Source organism: Dysidea avara, chromosome 3 (assembly GCF_963678975.1).
Source record: "Dysidea avara chromosome 3, odDysAvar1.4, whole genome shotgun sequence".
NCBI classification, from domain to species: Eukaryota; Metazoa; Porifera; class Demospongiae; order Dictyoceratida; family Dysideidae; genus Dysidea; species Dysidea avara.
The window spans coordinates 17006260-17027009 of NC_089274.1; the positions used below are offsets into that span (position 1 = coordinate 17006260).

At 37.5% G+C, this 20750-nt stretch overlaps 1 protein-coding gene across 2 annotated transcripts; it reads right to left on the reverse strand.

Moving 5' to 3' along the window:
• Positions 1-2970: 2970 nt before the first annotated feature.
• Positions 2971-18963, reverse strand: LOC136249790 (uncharacterized). 2 transcript variants are annotated; one of them, XM_066041914.1, is made up of 7 exons: positions 17815-18963; positions 17613-17765; positions 17482-17557; positions 16292-16320; positions 16087-16239; positions 15838-16036; positions 2971-3183 (listed from the first exon to the last, which is right to left on the reverse strand). In XM_066041914.1, exons 1-7 carry the CDS (start codon positions 18901-18903, stop codon positions 3131-3133), a joined length of 1752 nt encoding a protein of 583 aa, XP_065897986.1. In that variant the 5' UTR covers positions 18904-18963; the 3' UTR covers positions 2971-3130. The 2 variants fall into 2 exon arrangements, with proteins under 2 accessions (XP_065897986.1, XP_065897987.1); XM_066041915.1 differs by having other exon boundaries at positions 15914-16036; positions 17815-18960.
• Between the last annotated feature and the right edge of the window lie 1787 nt (positions 18964-20750).

Sequence of the window (20750 nt, forward strand, 5' to 3'; positions counted from 1 at the left end):
TAATAAAGTGGTCAGTGTGTAGCGAGCTATGTAAGGATTTTTATGTAGTTTATCAGCTAGAAATGGTAGCTGGTGAGGTGGAAAGCTCTTGTCAGTTGGTTGTGACCTTTTTTTTTTGTTTTTTTTTTGGTCTCACCTTACCAAACTATAGAAATAAGTCTGGGTCAGCTCAGCGGAGCCCCCCCTCATATCAACTACTTCCTCCGCCGCTGGTTGACGAGAAACAAGCAATATAATAATGATGGCCTAACCATCTTGATATTGCTATGGAACACTAGATTGTAATTTAGTTATGTCCTTGTTTCATTTATTAATTTTTGTAATTCTCTTGCCATATGTTTGTACTGTGCATTTTGCATGTATAGTCACATTTGTCCGAGATGATGGTTTTTTTTTCTAGCTAATTTAGTTTAAAAATAAGTATATTAGGGGCAATACAACATCATGGGTAACTTTTCCAATCATTTATCATTCTTTGAATTTCCTTGTATTGGTACTAAATTCATTATTGTGAAGTTTAACCCATTTGACCTTGTGTGATAATAACTCTTGTCCATAGCTACAAGTCCATTCAGATTTTTATAAGTCATAACTAGATCCATTCTTATTATATAGTGAACTTGGCAAATTGAGTCTCTGAAGTCTTTCAGTATATTGCAGATCACACAGGGAGAGTATACCTTTGGTATACAGCTCTGCTCTTACTTAACTGATTCTAGCTTGCAAATATCCAAATGGTAGAACAGTATAGTTATCATCATCATCACTATGTAGGTAATACTGCCTATTGGAAAATTGATGACAGTTTGAGGAGTTTAAGAATGACAGCCATATATCACACCACTGCAGGGACTGAATTTATATCGCTCTGGAGGATGTTGTAGGATGTTGTAGGATGTAATGGGATGATAGATCTTTGTATCATCAGCAAAGATGCCAGTGTAATTTTGGACACAGCATTAACATAGATAATGAATAAAGTGGGACCATACAAGGACACTACCCTGGGGAACCCTACTGGTAACTGGTGACCATTCAGAAGAGGTTCCACTAGCCAGGGGCGGATCCAGAGTTTGGAAAGGGAGGGGGTGCACTTTGCTGAATAGTTAAAGACCAAAAAAAATAAATAAATAAAATTGACAAAAATAATGGCTGTCCTTTACCAAGTGTATATACTATAAAGTATATAAAGATCCTTATTAAGATCCTCATCATAGCTTCATAGTTAAGCTACACTTCCTCATGAACACTCTGACTGCTTTATTAGAGTGATTGGTGATTGACTGCTCTATTAGAGTATCTCGATCTTATATACATTTTTAAAAGGGAGGTGGGAGCACGTGCCTTCTGTGCCCTCCCCCACCTGAATCCGCCACTGCTAGCAACAAATCTTTTCCTTCTGTTTGATAGGAAATTAATAATCCAGTTTAATACCATACCTGTCAGTCCATAAGATTGTAATTTTGACAATAAGCGTTTGTGTGGAACCTTACAAATGCCCTTTGAAAGTGGAGGTACACCACATCAATATATGCACCATTATCAATGTATCTTGTCCAATGCTCCATGTATATATGCCAACTGTTCTCTTCTCTTTACCTATATTAGCTTTTTGAGTGAATCCAGCTTATTTTTGGAGTCAAAATACAACAGTCCCAGCACCAATGGGTGGTAACATGTTTGTTAGTAGCAAATGCATGGATTTATAAAATAATTTCATAATCAAATAACCTATCAAGCTACATGGGTTCAGATACATAGTTTTGTGATTCCTGGCATTCACTGGCTGGGTATTCCCACATTGAGGAACTGATTTAGAAACGCATGCAGGCAGCTAGGAAAAGTGACCTTTCTTTAGAGGTTTCGAGCTGATATATTTATTTTATATACCAACAATGTTATTTTACTTGATTCACTATTCGTATGGTAACTCATACAGTGTCTCTTTCCACTATTGTGATTTGGCTCTACCTTCTTGGTGATCGAAGGTGAGTACTATGCTAGATTATAATAAACTGTACGATAATCATAATAATGCAGTCTTTGGAAATTGCATCCTTTCAAGTGAGAACTGCTTGCATTTAAGGTCAATTGAGTGCCACTACAATTATCATAAAGTATAGTATACAGATGTATCTAACATACATGGCTGATGGGCAATAAAAAGAGATTGAATGGGCAAGGGGAAGGTCTATAATATTTCCTATAAGGCTCACACAATTTTGCAGAATGCGACAAAAAAATCTTATAACTTGCAATGAATCCACCCCATCACTACACTGAAAGGAAAACCATGTTTGATGCTCAGTAGCAGAGGTGGATACAGTGGGGGGAGGTCAAAGGGGGCTCTTGACCCCCCTCCAAAAATTTTTAGTATATATACCAAGATCAAGATACTCTAATAGAGTAGCCATTCTAATAAAGCAGTCACAATATTAGAGCAGTGTGTAGCAAGCTATGTAAGGATTTTTATGTACTTTATCAGTGATAAATGCCTAGTTGGTGAGGTGGGTAGCTATTTTCAGCTAGCCGTGACCATTTTTTTTGGTCTCACTTTACCAAACCAGACAATGTAGTGTCTCAGAGTTCATTTTTGACCCCCCTTTCCATAAGTCTGGATCCGCCCCTGTTCAGTAGGTTGGTCAATCTCTTGTACATTTGAATCCCATAGTTTAGCAATAGTAAAATCAATGGTGTGAAATGAGAATGTTCATTCAATGTCTCTAACTTCTGTTCATATTCCCTTTGTTATCTCTTCTTAAATCTATTTTATTAAGACTCTACAGCAAAAGTGCTAGGACTCCCGGTCTTAAAATTGTTACAAAAGGTAGGCATTGGTTTGAAGAGCACTATGTTAGCTGCATCAACCCCTCCCCCCACCCAATCTGGTATTTCAAAACTGAAAAGGTACATACATAAGTAGGTATATATAGAACCTCTGCAGCAGGGTCTAGAGATAAAGCCCCTTGATAGAGTGAACATGTTTTGTGTACTAAAACACACACAAACAATATTTATACCATCATAATAATATGTACAATTCATAATATGTATAATTCATTGCAAGTTTTAACAACACTTTGATGATCTTTCATGGCCAGTGTCGCGAAGCTTAATACTTGTGCGGTTCCTATTCAAAGTCTGTACCACAGGTTCTTGATGAGTACGGGTCAGCTGATGAACCTGTGAGAGAAAAATGCTGTAGAGTACTGTATTTCACAAAAATGTTTTGTTTTCCATCTCAGTTAATATTATTGATGTTTTGCACTGCACAATATACTAATAACAGATATATAAAACTATTATAAGATCATGCAATGCTTCCCTAACACTCTTTGCACTATTATCTGACTTGAGTACAGCATGGCACAGTTTGAAATAATTGGCAGTGTGAATTATTCGTGCCATGCCAAGCCAGGCCTAGCCCGGCACAACAAGGCCAGCACGGGTTGGCCCAGGATAGGATGCAATGTTACTTATTTTGGGACATTCAACTTGGGTTAACAATAATAATTGACTTTGGGCAGGATTTTCTACTCACTAAAAGCATTTTACAATGTGGCTATGATGTACTGTACTTCCAATAGACTCGTGATAATTACTTTCTGGTGAAGCATTGGTATTCCTGGAAAAATGAGCACCCATTGGTTAAATACTGTGGACATTATCAGACCCGACACCATCTTTGCATAGTGCTTATCTACTTAGCACGATACAGAAAATTATAGACCACAAATATAAGAAAAATTAAGTTTGATTAGGGGTCATAGAACTTGCATAGCAAACGACGATAAACAGCTGGGCTAGCATTACACAGGATACCTGCACAATCACCCTAGAATGATCTATATTTACTAAATTTCTTATGAAAGTAATACCTAATTCTATTTTATGCATATTAAATAGCTGGCCTAGACGTGCACTCGACCAAATTTATCAGAGCACACTTCTAAGTTAGAAGTTGTGTTTGTCTTCAAAGCAAAGGTGGTAACCAAAAATGGCTTCAATGATGCTAACATCAATAAAATATAGGCTGCACACAGCTGTGCCATTTTGGTCTGGAAATAATTTTGCTTTTGCATTTGAGATCCCCATTCACTTTAACCTGCCATTTTATCTTGTCTGTAAACATACATAATGGAATTGGTCATGTTTTATGTGTTATATTAATTATACTCGCATCACAACAATATTTGCTATTCTGATTTGCAGTAAGCTTTATCGAGACGTGATTGCTCTATAAAAGCATTTCTATAACCCATTGTGGGTGATCATGCACAGCAGGTAATGCAAAGGAGCTATTGATAAAAGGTTGCCTGTTGAGTTGAGGGTAACAAATTACTAATGTAACATGTTCCATAGTATAGTACAGTCATCCACAGTATTTTCGTTTAAGAAAAGACTTGATTAACATTGGCAACAGTTTTGTTTGACTTTTTGCAATAGATTTATATTAGGACTTGGTATACAAGTATAAGGAAAAAATAGGAATTTTAAGGATCATAAAGCCCTAAATCATCTGAAGGCAGTCAGTCAGTCAGTCAATCAGTCAGCACTACTGTAAATTGACACCTTGAACTGTCAGTGAAGATAAATGGGACACAAAGGGGACAAGAATGAGTGCATTGTACATATATATTATATAGTTATACAACGGCCACGAGTGCACGTTGTATAACTGTTATGTACCACTCACCTAATAGGTGGGGAGAGTCTCACATGACAGCTGTAACACTTATAAAGGCCAGGTTTCTAACATCGATTGTGGGTAACCAAGCCGAACGTTGCGATGACGTTCCCCCTGCAGTACTGCAGCCACCTGAGATGTTGTATAAGCTAGTACGCTATGGGTTATATCACTAACCTGCATTCGCTGTTCGACTCTCATCATGTAGTGCTCAGCATGCCATACAGACTAAGCACCAGACTAATTGCCATAGTGATTCTCTTGAGCGAAAAAAGCAGCTAAATAGACGGTTTAAGTAAACAAAACCTAACTACTAAACGATACTAGTCTATAATTCTTACTATTCACACTGGCTAAACTCAAATCTGGTGGCATGACAAAACTGGTTACCACAATTGAACGTAAAGGTTAGTATTATTTAGAATATGTTTGTTTTATTGAGTCATTGTCGAAGTGGACTACTACAGGTTAAGATGGCACCAGACTAGTAAGGTGTATAAGTACGTTTATATATATATGTAGACTAGAGTTGTGGCCACCCGCGTTGGCTTTTTCGATCGCCATTGGCTACTTGTAAACATTATACGGTGACGTTATGGCCCACAATCGACCTTTACATGTCAGGCTATAAAAGAATTCGAGTGATCTGTGAAGTGTCTTTCCACCTATTAGGTGAGGTGTCGTAGTGGTCTTCGCCACCGGCACTTGTGCTATGCTGCACAAAACCGCAGTCAGTGCAATATCTGTATATTGCACTGCGGTCGGTGCATTATAACTTATAATGCACTCGTTGTGGTCTACAAAACCGCAACCAGTGCGTCATAAGTTATAATGCACTCGCTGCGGTCTGCAGCAGTGCAATATACAAATTATGGCTCGGGCGGTGCCTTTGAACTGCCCACGCAGAGTGGTACATATATATATATATATGTACAGTGGCATGGCAAAAGGCACCTGTCAAGCTGAAGCGACATCAAACAGTAAGCCTGTAGCCATAGCCATACACTTCTCTGAAGGCATTAGTCGGTCAGTTAGTCAGTAGAAAATTCCACTAATTTAAAATTTTCATAGCAACCTATTGAGTCATACTGAAGGCACTTTTGGGCTTGGTCAATGGTTATACCTCACCAATACTGACAATATAACTGCTATCCAAATGCAGTAACAGGTTTAGGGTTTATTTTTTAGTTGCATTTTTTTTGTGACTCAAGAAATACAGATTTGCTATACCGTACGGAGGGAAACTTTGGAGGGGGGAAAAGTTGGCAAATCAGGCAAAATATCACTGTTGGCAAAACAAAATTTGTGAATTGTTAGCAAAGCGCACACGCTATTGAATTAATTAGATCACTATCCGCTGTGCCTGAAGCGAGAACCGGAGTGCCACGCCTCTCATAGTCAGCGGTTAGGCGCCTGGAGTCAGCTACCAACTAAAAGGTAATACTATATAGACAGTAGATCTACACCCTCTGGAATAGTGAATATCATACTTAATATGGTACGACTCGCTACTTGTCACACCATGCGACAAGTAGCGAGACTCGCACCCATTTCGAGGTGCACCTCGAATGAAGTTTGAGGATACCACATGTACAGTAACTAGCTAGGGTAGTCGAGGCAGGCTTGGCTCTAGCGTAATGACTGGCCCACTATCTCTTGGTCAAGTAGAAAATTGATTAGTTTGAGGCTTGGTTTGCTACGCCACCAAAATATTTGGATGGGGAAAATTTGGCAAATTCATGGTCATTCGCCAAATTTTAACAGCGTCAAAGTTTCCCTCCATACGGTACTCATTTGTTGCTTAGTAATTCTACAGGAAGAAGGTAACAATATTCATTGAGAATTCAGCCCTGAAAAACATCTCAAATTTCAAAGCTGAACCACATTGTGGCAATTAATCTATATAGCTGAGGTTGAGACTATTGAGAAACAAGGAACCAACAGACTGCATGGGAATCCATAAGTCATTGCAATAGTTGCAATTGGAAACATATAGAAAATTCTTGATATCACAAGAGAACATGACTCCTACAACAGATAATCATATAGTGCATAAGCACAAGCAAGGAGGAAAGAGATACACATGCCTTGGATTTAAGCATTTTGCATAGGAAATTTAGATGCTGATACCATTTTGAATTGTCATTCAAATGTGGTGACACTGATTTATGAAAATCTCTCATTCTAGCAAAAAGAGAAATGAGAGCTGTTCATGAAAATGCATCTGGATGTCAATGCTCTGGCAGGGAATGTGCTTCTGCTATTGAGATATTCACTATAAAGTGAAAGAAGAACCATGATCATAAATGACTAGAATGGCATAATTTGCAGTATTTTACGGTGCAGTTCACATACAAACCTGCTGTGTCACATTTGCTTCATGACTTGAAAGTAACATCATTCATTGATGTTCAAGATTAAGAAAGCTTGCACCTTTATTCTTTCCATCAATAGTACACAGTATCTATGACTCCTTGGTATCGGAACATTTAGACACATCATCTCATTTAACTACTATGTCATGGAAAGCTAGCTTTCTTTCTAATTTAAAAACAGTACACTGGTCTTGCTCTTTATTCCCTACAGTATGTCCTATGGATGCTGGATTTGATTGCAAGAAAGACAGGGAGTAATGCTAAGTACTTTGGATGAAAGAGAAGAGAAAAACGATTCGAAGTGTTGAGAAGTTTTAATATTCATAACTGACAAACTATGGAACTTTAGAACAGGAAGAAAAAAACAAAAAAAAAAACAGCAAGCAGGAACACCAATACAGTCAATGGTTAAAGGAAGACATTAATATGCAGGTATCTGAAAATGTATATTGTTTGAAAGAGTTCATCTGAAGTAATGTCCGTTCCTCTACAATTATGCTAAACTTTATTTATATTCCTGTGATCATTGGCAGTATGGTTACCAAGGTGTTCAGTTTATCATCCACTGTAAATCTATTATTTATTACACAACATCTGTCTACATGTCAGTTGAACTACATATTGATGTAATTAAGATATTTAGCTAGTAAGTCAATAACAAAAATATGTAAAGTGGTCAATGGCTTCTTGCAATAATTAAATCATTGTCTTTATAGGCTTCAGTGTAAGAGGGTAATTTTCAAGTTTTAGCTATAACACTTGTTGTTTTCCACAATAGAATGTAACTCGCCTTCATGTACAACTTTTACGTGGTGTTGTATTCTTTGAATTTAGCTCATTACATTGGGTAAATAGTAATATTATTTCAAGTCAGTAGCCAGTAAATGGAATAGTCTTGACTGCTGTTATTTTGGCCAAAATAGTGGCAACTGATGAATATTTGCTTTATGTAATTGAAATAACCATACAAACCCAAATACATGCATGGACTCAGTTATACGGTACGTACGCTCAAACACAAAATTGTTCTGTGAGAGTGCAAGCGATTAAAAAAACTCACTAATTAAAGGGCGTGGCACCTGTTTCGTTTGTGAGTATTCATCCCAAATACTCACAAGTAAAATGGGTGCCACGTCCTTTAATTAGTAAGTTTTTAATTGCTTGCTCTCTTGCGAGATGTCGTTGCATTAGAGCGGTACCGTATGCTGGGTAATTTATTTCAAGTATAATTCTAACAAAATTGTTAGAAATTTTACACCTGAGTAGGGATCATAGAAATAAAAGCAATGAAACAAGGGAGGTCATCTATACCTACAGCTTTACTAGTGCACATTTAATTCCTACTTCAGTCATATGAAGGGGTAGTTCTATGTGTAATCAAGAATACATAATAAAAATATTAATATTTTATTATGTACTCTTGGTGTAATTAATCTGTGATCTACAGTGGTTTATTCTACCCTTAAATGGGTAGGAATTTAATTTATAATACTGTGTTTCAGAAATAAATATTTAATGTGTCATATACCATAAGGGTGACTTTCCAAAATCGGTCACAATTGCCTATTTAGCTAGAATAGGATAGCATTAACTGCATGGGTACCTGGCTTTTAGAAGTAGCATAACACCAACTAGTTTTCTCTGCACTTGTTTATCAACATGATTTATTACTGGTGAACTAGTGCATACCACATCAAAGGAAAGAATTATTTCAGATTAGTGCATGACTGAATGAGTACCCTAACTAACAATTACTGAAAAGCAAAGTGGTTAATATGTTCCACCTGTTAAACAGCGTTACAAGCACACAATAGTACGAGAAGTTCATTGTACAAATTACAGACAATTCTCAAAGAAGCCATTACCATGCTACACATGAATTGACACCTACACAGTAGTGGAGAAAGAAATTTTTCACAACAATAACTAAGATAAGTCCATAACGTAGGCACATCATGGACAGTGAAGAATAGGGTTTGCCATAATCAGTGATTGAAGGTATCAGTTAGTTGGTTACTACAAAATAAAAAATTGAAGTAAGTTGCCAGAACATTATAGTCACTGTGAAGGCATGTTTGGGCCTGATTATGTCTAACCAATACGGTCAGCGCTGTGTTTACACACTGCAAAAACCAACGTGACATTCCGCTTATGGGCACTTATTTAGACCACTATAATGAAATCATGGGAGCCTGGAACAATGGCATCAAGTAGGAAACTGTAAACAGCTAGTAAGAATGAAAGGCAGAGTGTGCATTAGCACAATTGTGTTCTAGAGATGCTAATGTCTTTTATCAGCTGTTAATCCCTTACTACAATCAAGAGTTCATAATGAACCCTTACTATATACAATGTGGTTGATAAGAAACTGTGTGGGCTCCTGCATCAAAGCGTTGAATTATTTCACGTTGAATTATTTCACGTGATACAGGGTTTCTTTTAGTAATTTAATTGTTCTTTGATATTGCATCTAGAGAACTACTGAAACTAAACTGAGCTGGTATGGCAGTTATGTGAGGGCTGGCCCAGTTCAAGTTCGGTGCATGTTTTAGACTGTAGTAAAAACTGAGATAAATTATTGGACTAGGCCAGCACATGGTACGAGGTAATTAAGTGTGAATGCAGTGCAAGTCATCATGAACAAAAAGTGAGGCTGGTTTATAAGTGATGTTTTATGGCAATTAAAGTTCAAACATTAGCTGTCCCTGGTTACTACGTAAATGGCAGAATTTTACTTTTCAGTCTAAATAGCCCGTTATACCTCATGTTTCACTGTTGCAAGCTGTGATTTTTTTTAAAAAAATTGGTTACGTAAGCAATTTTACCACCAAATCAACTGTATCTAGGCCATAGTTGAAAACAATGTCATGCCAACTTTTAATTGGTCTTCAAGATCATTAATAGGAAACAAGTACACACACAATTTTTTTTGGAATTTTCAACTAGAGTAGGGACCATAGCACATCAATAAAAAGTACTGAAACAGAACTTGTTTGTTAACTTTTTTTTTTTGTAAAATAAAATTGTTATGACTGGTGAACCCACGCATACTGCATCAAAAGAAAGAAATGGCACCACACGCCCTAGCTATCAATTATCGTCTGAAAAGTGAAGTATCCATTACGCTTCTTTGTCAGTTATGTTCAACCCGTTATACAGCATTGGGAATCAAGAACTGTTTGAATAGCACCACTGCAATCAAAGTAGCCACAATGAAAAATACAGATAATTTCCATTACGAAGAGAAGCCATCAAGTGCTACCGCCAAATCAACACTTTACACTGTTTGCAAAAATGAATGGGACACAAAGGAGGACACTGGTAAGTCCATGAAGAATGCATTGTATGTACTGTGGTATGCCAAAAGGCACCTCTTGGGACAAAGCGATGCCAAACAGTAAAATAATCAAGCCAATAGCCTAAGCTGTTATTGAGTTGCGCTTGTCTAAATGCATCAGTCAGTCAGTCAGTTAGTAGAAAATTCCATTTAATAATTTAAAAAAAAAATCATAGCAACTTGTTGATATTGTTTCAGGTTGACCTGAAGGCTTGTTTGGGCCTAACCAATACTGCTGCATCATCATCAGGGAAAGTAAGACTGGTTTTTGAGTGATGTTTTTTCATGGGCCAAAGGTGGTCCCTACTATACAGTACTATTGTACTGTCCTAGGCTTCTATAAAACTAACCTTACAGCCAAAAGTTTGCTTTAGAGTTATAGTGTGCTTTTTACTTTGTAGAGTGAAGACACACTTTAAATGATTGCAACCCACACAAGTATTGTAATGCCTACAATTCCCCCCTGTAGTCAATAATGTTACCATAAAAATGATTACACATACAATTATTCAACATATTAATCCTTCATCTTTAATTAGTAGACAAAGTCATTCTATGAGTGCTCACAGTAAATTCTGCTGTTACAGCAGTGAATAATGTGCTTACCGTAAATGGGGAATATGTCACATACTAGGCAAAAGTTTCGCAGTTAAGGTTTATCAATACTATTAGGAGTAGAATATTTGTGGTAAAATTTTGTTTAAAATTGTGTAATTAACATGTAGTAAAATTATTTCCTTTCAGTGGGAAAACTTTCACAAATTGTTTTGAAACTGTGCAAAAAAACTAAACTTCCCCTGCTTACGGTACATTGAATTGTCCAGCACTACACTATCCTCAAAAGACTCTACATGTCTTATAATGTCTTTGACTTCGTTTGACTATTGATTAACAATTAATTGACCAGATGGTAATGCAGCTTGGATTGCTAACATTGTTCAGGCATTCTTTCTTTCTTGCAAAATTTGTTCAATAAGCCAAAAATAGCAGGAGGACTGTATTAGTTTCTCAACTAGCTAGTAGCACATTTGTGCAATATTATATGGTCCATATTGTGCCCACCACTGTATATGTTTAACTAGTGAGGTATACACATACATATTAACACAAAGCAAAATTAATTAATCGCTACATTCACAAAACAACAGTGTTATACTGATACCTTTATGGCACCTTTGCGTGCAATATTGGTTAGTGGTATAATCAAGCTCAAACACTTTCAATAGGTTGCTATGGAATTTTAAATATTTTTCATTTAGCAGAATTTTCTACTGAGTGACTGACTGATTGACTGACTTACTATTCCCTTCAGACAAGTGCAACTCAATAGCAGCTATCTTGTTGAACATCTATAAGTAAGCTCATATTAAGATTGGTATCATAAAAAGCAATATATACTAGTTGTTGTGAGTTGAAATTACTTTCAGTGTGTATTTCCTAATGACCAGTCACACCACATATGACAGTTGCACATTCAGTATTAATTTTCTGCTCCATAATTTTATATTCACGGGTTTCCACTTTGGCATGACAACAAGTTATTATGGTAATTACTCTTAATGATGGAAGCCATCTGGATATGTGTGCCTATGTTTCCCTTTTCAACATATGATGGATGTTTCCCTTTTCACATATGATGGTATCAGCTGGTAAGTAGTATTTCCACTAGGCAGAGTAAGATTGTGGTGTCACTTGGTGCAATACACAATGCATGGATATGCAAGAGTGGGAGACTTGTTGGGAAGAGCCTCATTCAGAAAGCAAACAATTTAGAATTATACACTGATTTGTTTTTTAATCTCCACAAAAATCCTGCTCAAGTTTTTGAAAACAAGGGGGACCTACACAATTGGTCTCTTTCCAAGAATTTACAGCAAATTAATAGTAGATGAATGCATAGAGTACCTGCTACTTATGTGGAAGTCACACAAAGTGGGGTGCCACAATCTAACCATGGTATACTTTGTACAAGCCCCAGACTAACATGCATAACTGTAGATGAGACTTCACAAACTGTATGGTCTCTACCAATGCTACTTATTTATGATCAAACAGCCGGACAATTACCTGACAAAACTGAACTGAGTGAACTACTAATGGTACGTATATGCTTGTCAGATAAGCACCTGTTATAACCTTGAAGACAAGCATAATTGATTATTTGAAAGCGTGTATCTACCAAGAAATCTCTAGGAAAAAGAGAAGGCTGCTATATGCCACCTAAAATATAGTTCAGATTCAAAATATTTAACAGCTGCAACTTTCTTTGCTTCACTGCTATGATCCCTATAATTCTAAATACACTTTCCATATATTGAGTTACAGGCATCAGTTAGTAGATTGTCAGTAGAACATTCTCTTAAAACTTATTGTAAGTATCCATTATGAATATGTGACCCACTGAGCGAAAACCAGACGTTTTGCAAAATTATAATTTGCCATAACACTGTATTGAAATACACTTATCCATGCTACATGAAAAATTTATGCACGCTTTAATCGCATTTGTACACACTGAAATTAGGCTCAAATTAATAATAACTATACATCATTGGATTTGCCTGTTTATGGAGAGTAAGAAAATATTCATTTCGTGTTTGCACAGCAAAAGGATACGCGAGTTATGGGCATTTGTTTACGATGCGGAAAACGACATCCACCGTCATCATTTCTTAGTTGGAATGGCCTTCTTCTTTGTCAACACGAAGGAGTACAGGGAAAGCACTATACCATGCTTGATTTCCCAGTTCATGGTGCACAGATTGAGCCAAGTCCCATCTTTGTAGCTTGTTTTAATCGTGAGTTATGATCGATTATCTAAGCGCCTGTAATTGTGACCAGGTTTTACAAAACCGATCCAAATCGCACATCAGGCAAAATCAAAACTAAGACTACCAGTGGATAGCCACACTATCGTACTACTAGTTTTGATACTCAGTACTACTCAAACTACTCAAGGCTGGTTTTTTAACACACATCTTTTCTGGGTGGTGTAGAGATCTTGAATGGCAGCATCTTTGTAGCTTGTTTTAATCGTGAGTTATGATCGATTATCTAAGCGCCTGTAATTGTGACCAGGTTTTACAAAACCGATCCAAATCGCACATCAGGCAAAATCAAAACTAAGACTACCAGTGGATAGCCACACTATCGTACTACTAGTTTTGATACTCAGTACTACTCAAACTACTCGAGGCTGGTTTTTTTAACACACATCTTTTCTGGGTGGTGTAGAGATCTTGAATGGCAGTATCTGGCCTTGTGAAGGGTCTGGCTTGGCAAGAATCAGTGATATACTGGTGGATAGCTTGATAATGTTGGCCAGATGTTTTTTTTCTGTTGATTTTGTTACATATCAGCCGCTAAGGAGCCAGCACAGCCCTGTAATCTCATGTCTGGACTCCAATCGTGGTCTGCCTCCATTTTGAAATCTATCTCTTGCCCTCCCCGCCACCCCCCATCCCTTTGTGAGCACTCATGATACTGCTTCACTCGTCCAACTGCTCAGATTTTCTATCTTATTTGGTATGAAACTCTGCAAACAGCTACAAGTACTGGAAGTGGTCTGAAAGGTAATAGATTGATGCATCTTTTGTGTAATTTTCATATGTGTGCTTGCTATCCTTGGCAAGTTATGCTGACTTGAATTCTTTAAAACCGTTAATCTCGAAACTTCTAATGTGTGATTTGGATCGTTTTTCCAAAATCCAGTCACAATTTGTTTCTCATATTGTTGCTGTACAAATCGAGTTTATCATTGTTCCAACTGTCTAGAGTTATAACTCCAAGACCATTCATAATAAAAGGCTAAAACTAGGGCTGTCCACTCTTTTGTTACTATAGATTACAGAGATGTAATAAAATAGAATTTGAGGAATGTGTGAAAATGGTTGGCTTTTGCTTGGCGGGTCACATATATGTTTGGGCTTGATAATGCCCAAGTAATTCTGTCAAGTATAACAAGGCTGGTTTCTTTTTTTTTGTGTGGGAAAAGTAATTCATACTTTTTTGGGAAGATTTCAATTAGTAATAACTGTGCCTCGGTTGGACCTCACTGGCTATGGTACTACCTTTAGTGCAACTGTACTATAATAATATATGTAAGCATTAGTCTTGTCCCCAGCCACATATGAGATCGATCACGTGAAGGTCGTCTGGAGACATTAGTCCAACTTCTTGGCCCAGGAAGTGTATAATAATAAAGTATATACCTGAAAAACTAGCTTAGTAGTTGTCTAAAATTCTTCTTTGTTGATGATTATTATTGTTTAAGATCTTCATACATCAAGTTGCAATTGGCATTTGTTAGTTACTCCAGCAAGTTTTTATAAAGGAACACTCCTTTTAACAGTTGGAAAGTTTATTCATTTGAATGTAAGCATGAATAAGTACAACAAGTACGTTTGTAGCAATATTCCTCAAGGGCCAAGAAAGTGGACCAAAGTCACCAGACGACCTTTGCATGATCGAATATTTGGGCAGCTGGGGACGAGACCATGCAAGTACTTTGATTACAAAACATGCAGCCTTTAACATACACTGCATTCATAACAAACCCAAAATGGTCAGGGAAACTGATGAATATAATATATTCACTAATAGTAATATAATTTTCAACCACCATGTAAAATTTGATCTCTGTGAAACCTAACTCTGACCACTATAGCTACTTAGACCTGTAAACAGGCAATCCAGTACAAACATCTGGTTCTGTTTAGTCAACAGTGAACTTCTCTTAACAAACTCCCCGACACAACAATAACAAGGACAAAGATTTTGGTCCTGACTCATTGTTACCTCTGAAAGAGGAATATTATAGCAAATATAGGCCTAAATTTATGGGTAACAAAGTGTCCACTGTAAAGAGGTTCGTTCCACTGTACTTGCAGCATGGTTTCAGGGTAGAGAGTAATGACTGCATGCAAATGGGCTTGATAGAAATAAATTCCAGGCCATAATTCAAGGTAATATGGTAGATAAGTTTATGCATCCTTGATTTCATGAATGCATGAGATAGCATCATCCAGAAGCCAACCATCCTAACAACGGAGATTTACCAACTGCTACTAGAATGTCATTAATGCTGGCTATAATATGAAAGTGAAGGGCTTAAAGTTCTACTCTGGTTGTTTAGACTTTTATAAATCAACTCCAAATTAACTTGCTCAAGTATCAACCATGTTTACACATGGCTTACGTAAAAGTACTTCCAATAATTCATTGGCCTACTTAGGCTATGCTGAATCTATGTCAACAAGTGCATTCTTTTGGCATTGTGTACTTTGGCACTTCAGTTTAGCTTAACTGTGATCACACTAGTCAAATGAGAATCCAACAAATCTTGTCCCTCTTATATTTTCATGTACATATTAAATATATCAGAGAAGACTCTACAATTTACACTGTCAGTACAGTGAAAATAGCCAATTGTTTATTACCATATATAGTAACATCCAGATAGACATTAAGGTGGTCCTTCTTGGAATGCTGGGAAGTGTTGAACCACACACTTACCTTCTTTACCATAAAATGTATGGCTTCCTGTATTCCCTTTCCTGTCTTGGCAGAGGTCTCAAAGTATCCTATAAATCCATGGTCCTTGCTGAACTGTTCTCCATCAAGCTGTCCATGGTCCACCTAACTCATGTAACACGAGTGGATACACAGCCCACTGAATTGACATTTACCTTGTTGGCTATTAACACAACGGGAATGGGGTCACCATTAGTCAGATAAACAGTATCGTCAATTTCTTCCTTCCATTGTAGACAATGTTCCATAGACTTCTTATCAGTGACATCATAAACCACCAATGCGCCTACTGCATCTCTGTAATAAGCCTAATGGTATTGAGTAACTTACTATCATGTACATAGGAAGCTACAAAGGTACCTTGGTGATTGACTTGTATCTTTCTTGACCTATTGGTATAAATATACAATACAGAAAACTTCTCTTAAAGGACACTCCTAATGAAGGACATAATAGAGTCCATATTACAAGATTTTGGTACACGTATATTACCTCCAGACATTTTTCTACCTCTGAAAGCTGAAAATCATTATAATATACAAGTAGAAGGAAAATTTAGGAATTTCAAAGTTGAAAGTAGTGAAACAAGGGAATAGCTAAAAAGTAGTGAAACAAGAGAGGTTTCCTATACCTGCAGATATATACTAGCGGACCCCTATATGTACTTCAGCCTGAATTGGGGATCAAATATCCACTAGTATATCTGCAATTCCCTTGTTAGCTATTTTCTTGTTTCACTACTTTGATCAACTTTAAAATTCCTAAAAATTCCTTAAAATTCCTTCTACTTGTTTGTTTACTTTTTAAATAATATAATTATGACTAATGAACCTGTGCATACTGCATCAAAAGGGAGAATGATGTCAGGCATGCTAATTTTGCATCTGAATGTGCACCCAAACTATCAGTTAGCTATTACTGAAAAGCGAAGTCCCATTACACTTCATTTTTAGCCATGTTCAGCCCATTATACATGTAGCATTACAGATAAAGAACAGTACAAGAAACACTTCCAGAATTAGTCCAGTCATTCTACAGAAAATATCAATTTTTGTTATGTATGATAGTCAGCAGAGAAGAAGTTGTATGTGCTACAGCAAATCGACACCTTATCCCGTCAGTGAAAAGAAATGGGATGCAAAGCAACACAAAGGCAAGTCCATGATGGGTGCATTGTATATACACTGCAGTATGCCAAAAAGCACCAGTCAGGCTGAAGCGATGTCTAACAGTGAAAAAAGCAGCCCCATAGCCTTAGTGGTTGTTGAGTTACACTTGTCTGAAGGCATCAGGCAGTTAGTTAGTCAGTCAATTAGTAGAAAATTCTGCTTAAAAAAAAACAATCTTATACTGCCAAGGCACCATGAAGGTATTGTGAGGCTGGTTTTGGAGTGACGTTTTTGGCCAGAAAATCCCAAATCTTCATGATTCCTAATATACAGCACTATCATACTGTGAAATGTACCTAACATTCTGTGTCTCAAAGTGATTTAACATAATGTGGGAAATTCCAACTGTACTTGAAAACACATACATACACAACTAGTTACCTGCAGTGTCCCATAGGTGTAACTTGTATTTTGTGTCGTAACAAGTTAATTCTGTTGAATGGAAATCAAGCGGAATCTGTATGTAATTCACAAACTAAGGGATAGCTACAAATCTAAGTAGAGAAACTCACAGTTGGTCGATATGCGATAGAAAACTTATCATAAATGTATTGATTGAGCAGTGATGTCTTGCCAGTACTGGAGTCCCCAACGATCACAATCTTCAGTATCAGACAGTCAGATTTTATCTGATCAACACTTTGTCTTGATTTCAGCTCCTTAGGCTAACAATGTATGCATTTACAATGACTTAAACATACAAACACGACTAACTTTATCGATATAATTATTTAATCCATCTTGAAGGCTACCGTTAGTCTGATGCTGTTGATTTGATTCAAAACTAATAGACCGCACCTTGGTAAAACATGGAGAAACTGGACTGGGGTAATCTTCAGATTGCGACTTCACAAAGGTTGTATCAACAGTTGGATCAGAAAACTTCTTTCTAGGGTTAACTCTATGGGAAATGTGAGCAGATCTTTCACGGAATGGTGAGAATGGTCGTGATGGTGCAGCGTCTGGCGTCATTACCACAATGGGTGGCAGGCTTACACCACTATAGTCAGAAGGTAAAGAAAACTGTATGTTTATTCCAACGGACTGTTCAAGTGAGCGTTCATGTTCCGCATTGTCAAGCACAAAAACATTAGCCCCGTCACCATCAACTTCATCATCAGTGCTAATATCAGTTGCAACACTACCAACACTTGTCTTTTTTGTAACCACAACTCCATTGCCATTCCTACTTCTCCACAACGTATCTCTATATAGCAGAAAATCTGGGCTATGTGAGGGGCTCATTTGAGAATTCAGTTCTCCATTCTGCTGTTTTAGTGGTGCAGGAGAGTCAAAACTGCTGCTACGACGTTTAACAGAAAGGTGGGTGGCCATCCTAGCCTGAGCGCCTAACGAGGTAGATCTACCGGTCGTATCATCATCCTCATCTTCATCCTCCATTTCAATTAAGTGAAGGTTCTCGGCGATTAGCACATCTACGGCGTCTTCGTAAGCCTTGTCAAGTTTGTCTAAGAGTACGCATTGTCCAGTTTTCTTTAGAGCTCGCCTCAAATACCGCATTCCTTTGTAGCAGCCCTTGCCAGGGATTATGCTAGTTACTAGTAAACTCTTTCTGGTGAGCTCAGTGTTATAGTTGTTCTGAAGTTTTTCATTCTCCAGCCGCGTTAGTGCACCAATCGAGTACAACTGCAATACGGTTTCGAATAAGTTTATCTGTTCCAGTATCTCAATCGTAGATATCTGCTTAAGTGCCTTGTCAGCAGCTGCATCGGATTTGAACTTTCGGTGAGGTCGTGACGGTGAAGGTGACGGTGACGGTGACAAGCTGCGAGATGAAGACATTTCCTTAACTGTTATAATCTGCGGTCTGTTAATATCATCATGCCGTAGCTACTTAGTTGTATGGTTTCCTATCACGTGATGCTATCCTGACATTGTATCGACATTTTATGATGACGAGCCCTCGTATGACAGAGACCCTTGCAGAGACCTCAACCTGTAAAGTGCACTAGGAGTGAGACGTGAGGTTAAAATGAGTGAGATTTGCTTACTTATGCGTGAGGTCTCGTCTTAGTAGAAAAATTCCTGTAAAAATTGCAAAATTCGCAACTTTCCGGCTTTGGCTATTTTCAGTTATGGACTACTTCAGCCATTAGAGCACTGTTTAGTGTTTTTCCAAGAAGTTTGAAGTGAAAGCAATGCGTGAGATGGAAAACCATGTGTGAGACAGCAATCCAATGAGATAACTTGTTGAGGCCCATATTTAAGATAATTTGTTGAGGCCCATATTTAAGATAACTTGTTTTTGCCGTTTATTATGTACTGTTTTATTCCTAAAAAAACAAAAAAACAATCCAATGAGTGTGTCGCACGCGTAATGCGTGAGAGTTGAGGTGTCTGCGTATGATGACTTCCTGCCAGGAATCTGCTCACCTTAGGGATACGGATACGGATACGAGGTGAAAATACCGCGAGATATGATATCATCAATGCTCCTCTCGGTTTCTAAGTGTTTTATGGAAGTTCGAGGAGGTGAAACGATTAAGGTATGTTTCTGTGCTATATAGCTAGCTTTTTGCTTCCAATTGTCTAGATGTTACCAGCTTCATGAACGTGAAAAAAGACGGGCATATGATGAACGTGTTAGAGAGGTTGAGAGAGCTTGCTTTTCACCATTGGTGTTTGCAGCTACTGGTGACATGGGGCCCACTACTACAACAGTTTTTAGGAAGCTTGTTTCAATGTTGGCTGAGAAGCGCAGCATTAATTACAGCAAATGCTTATTCTGGCTGCGATGTAGGGTTTGTTTTTCATTGTTAAAATCTGCAGTGATGTGTTTGAGGGGTCATCGCTCTTCAGTTTGCCGTCCATCAACTAGTAATATTGATCTAGCCTACTCTGAGGGTCGCTTGGAGTCTGGCGGCCTTGTTTGATTACTGGTATTTCCAGCTGTCCAGCACTTTAACACCTAGTGCTGGGGGTGGTGGCAAGGGCAGTCCATCTAGCCCGGGAAAAAAAAAGAAAGCTATATAGAATGGCTGACCAGCTTTATTTTCCCCATATTGATAAAAGCGAGATCGAGGAGTCCTTCACTTGGCTGGAAATTTATATTTTTTATTTTATTTCAGAATGATGCTGTCTCCTTGTTTAAACAACAATTTTTTAAAAAGTGAAAATTAGATTAAATCAGAAATCTGGAATTCATGTGGAACGTCAAATGACGGTTCAGTGGTATAATAGCTGAGCCAGTGAATCACTAATAAACTAGCTAGGTACGTAATTGTACTCAGGTGAATCCATACCGTGTGTATAGGATTTGTCAAATCAAGCATTTTCAGGCGGTCAACATTAATTTTTTTCAAAACACTGGTTAAGGCCACTCCAAATGAGACTAGTAGTTTCCCGTCCTGATGTTTTCGTTATTCAGTGCGGGCGGGAGGCTTATTTTCATTATTTATTATCAGGCTTGTTGTAATCACTTACCAGATTTAATCATTACAATTACCCAAAATTTGGTAATGATTAGTAATTAATTACAATTACAATTACAACAAGCCTGTTCATTATTAAAGGTGTGACTGCTCTATCAGAGTATCTTGATCTTGAGAGGATTTCAAGGTCATGAAAATGGCTTCTTTGCAAGCTAGCAACCACCAGAACCATTCATTTTTAGGTTTCATTGTGCTTTT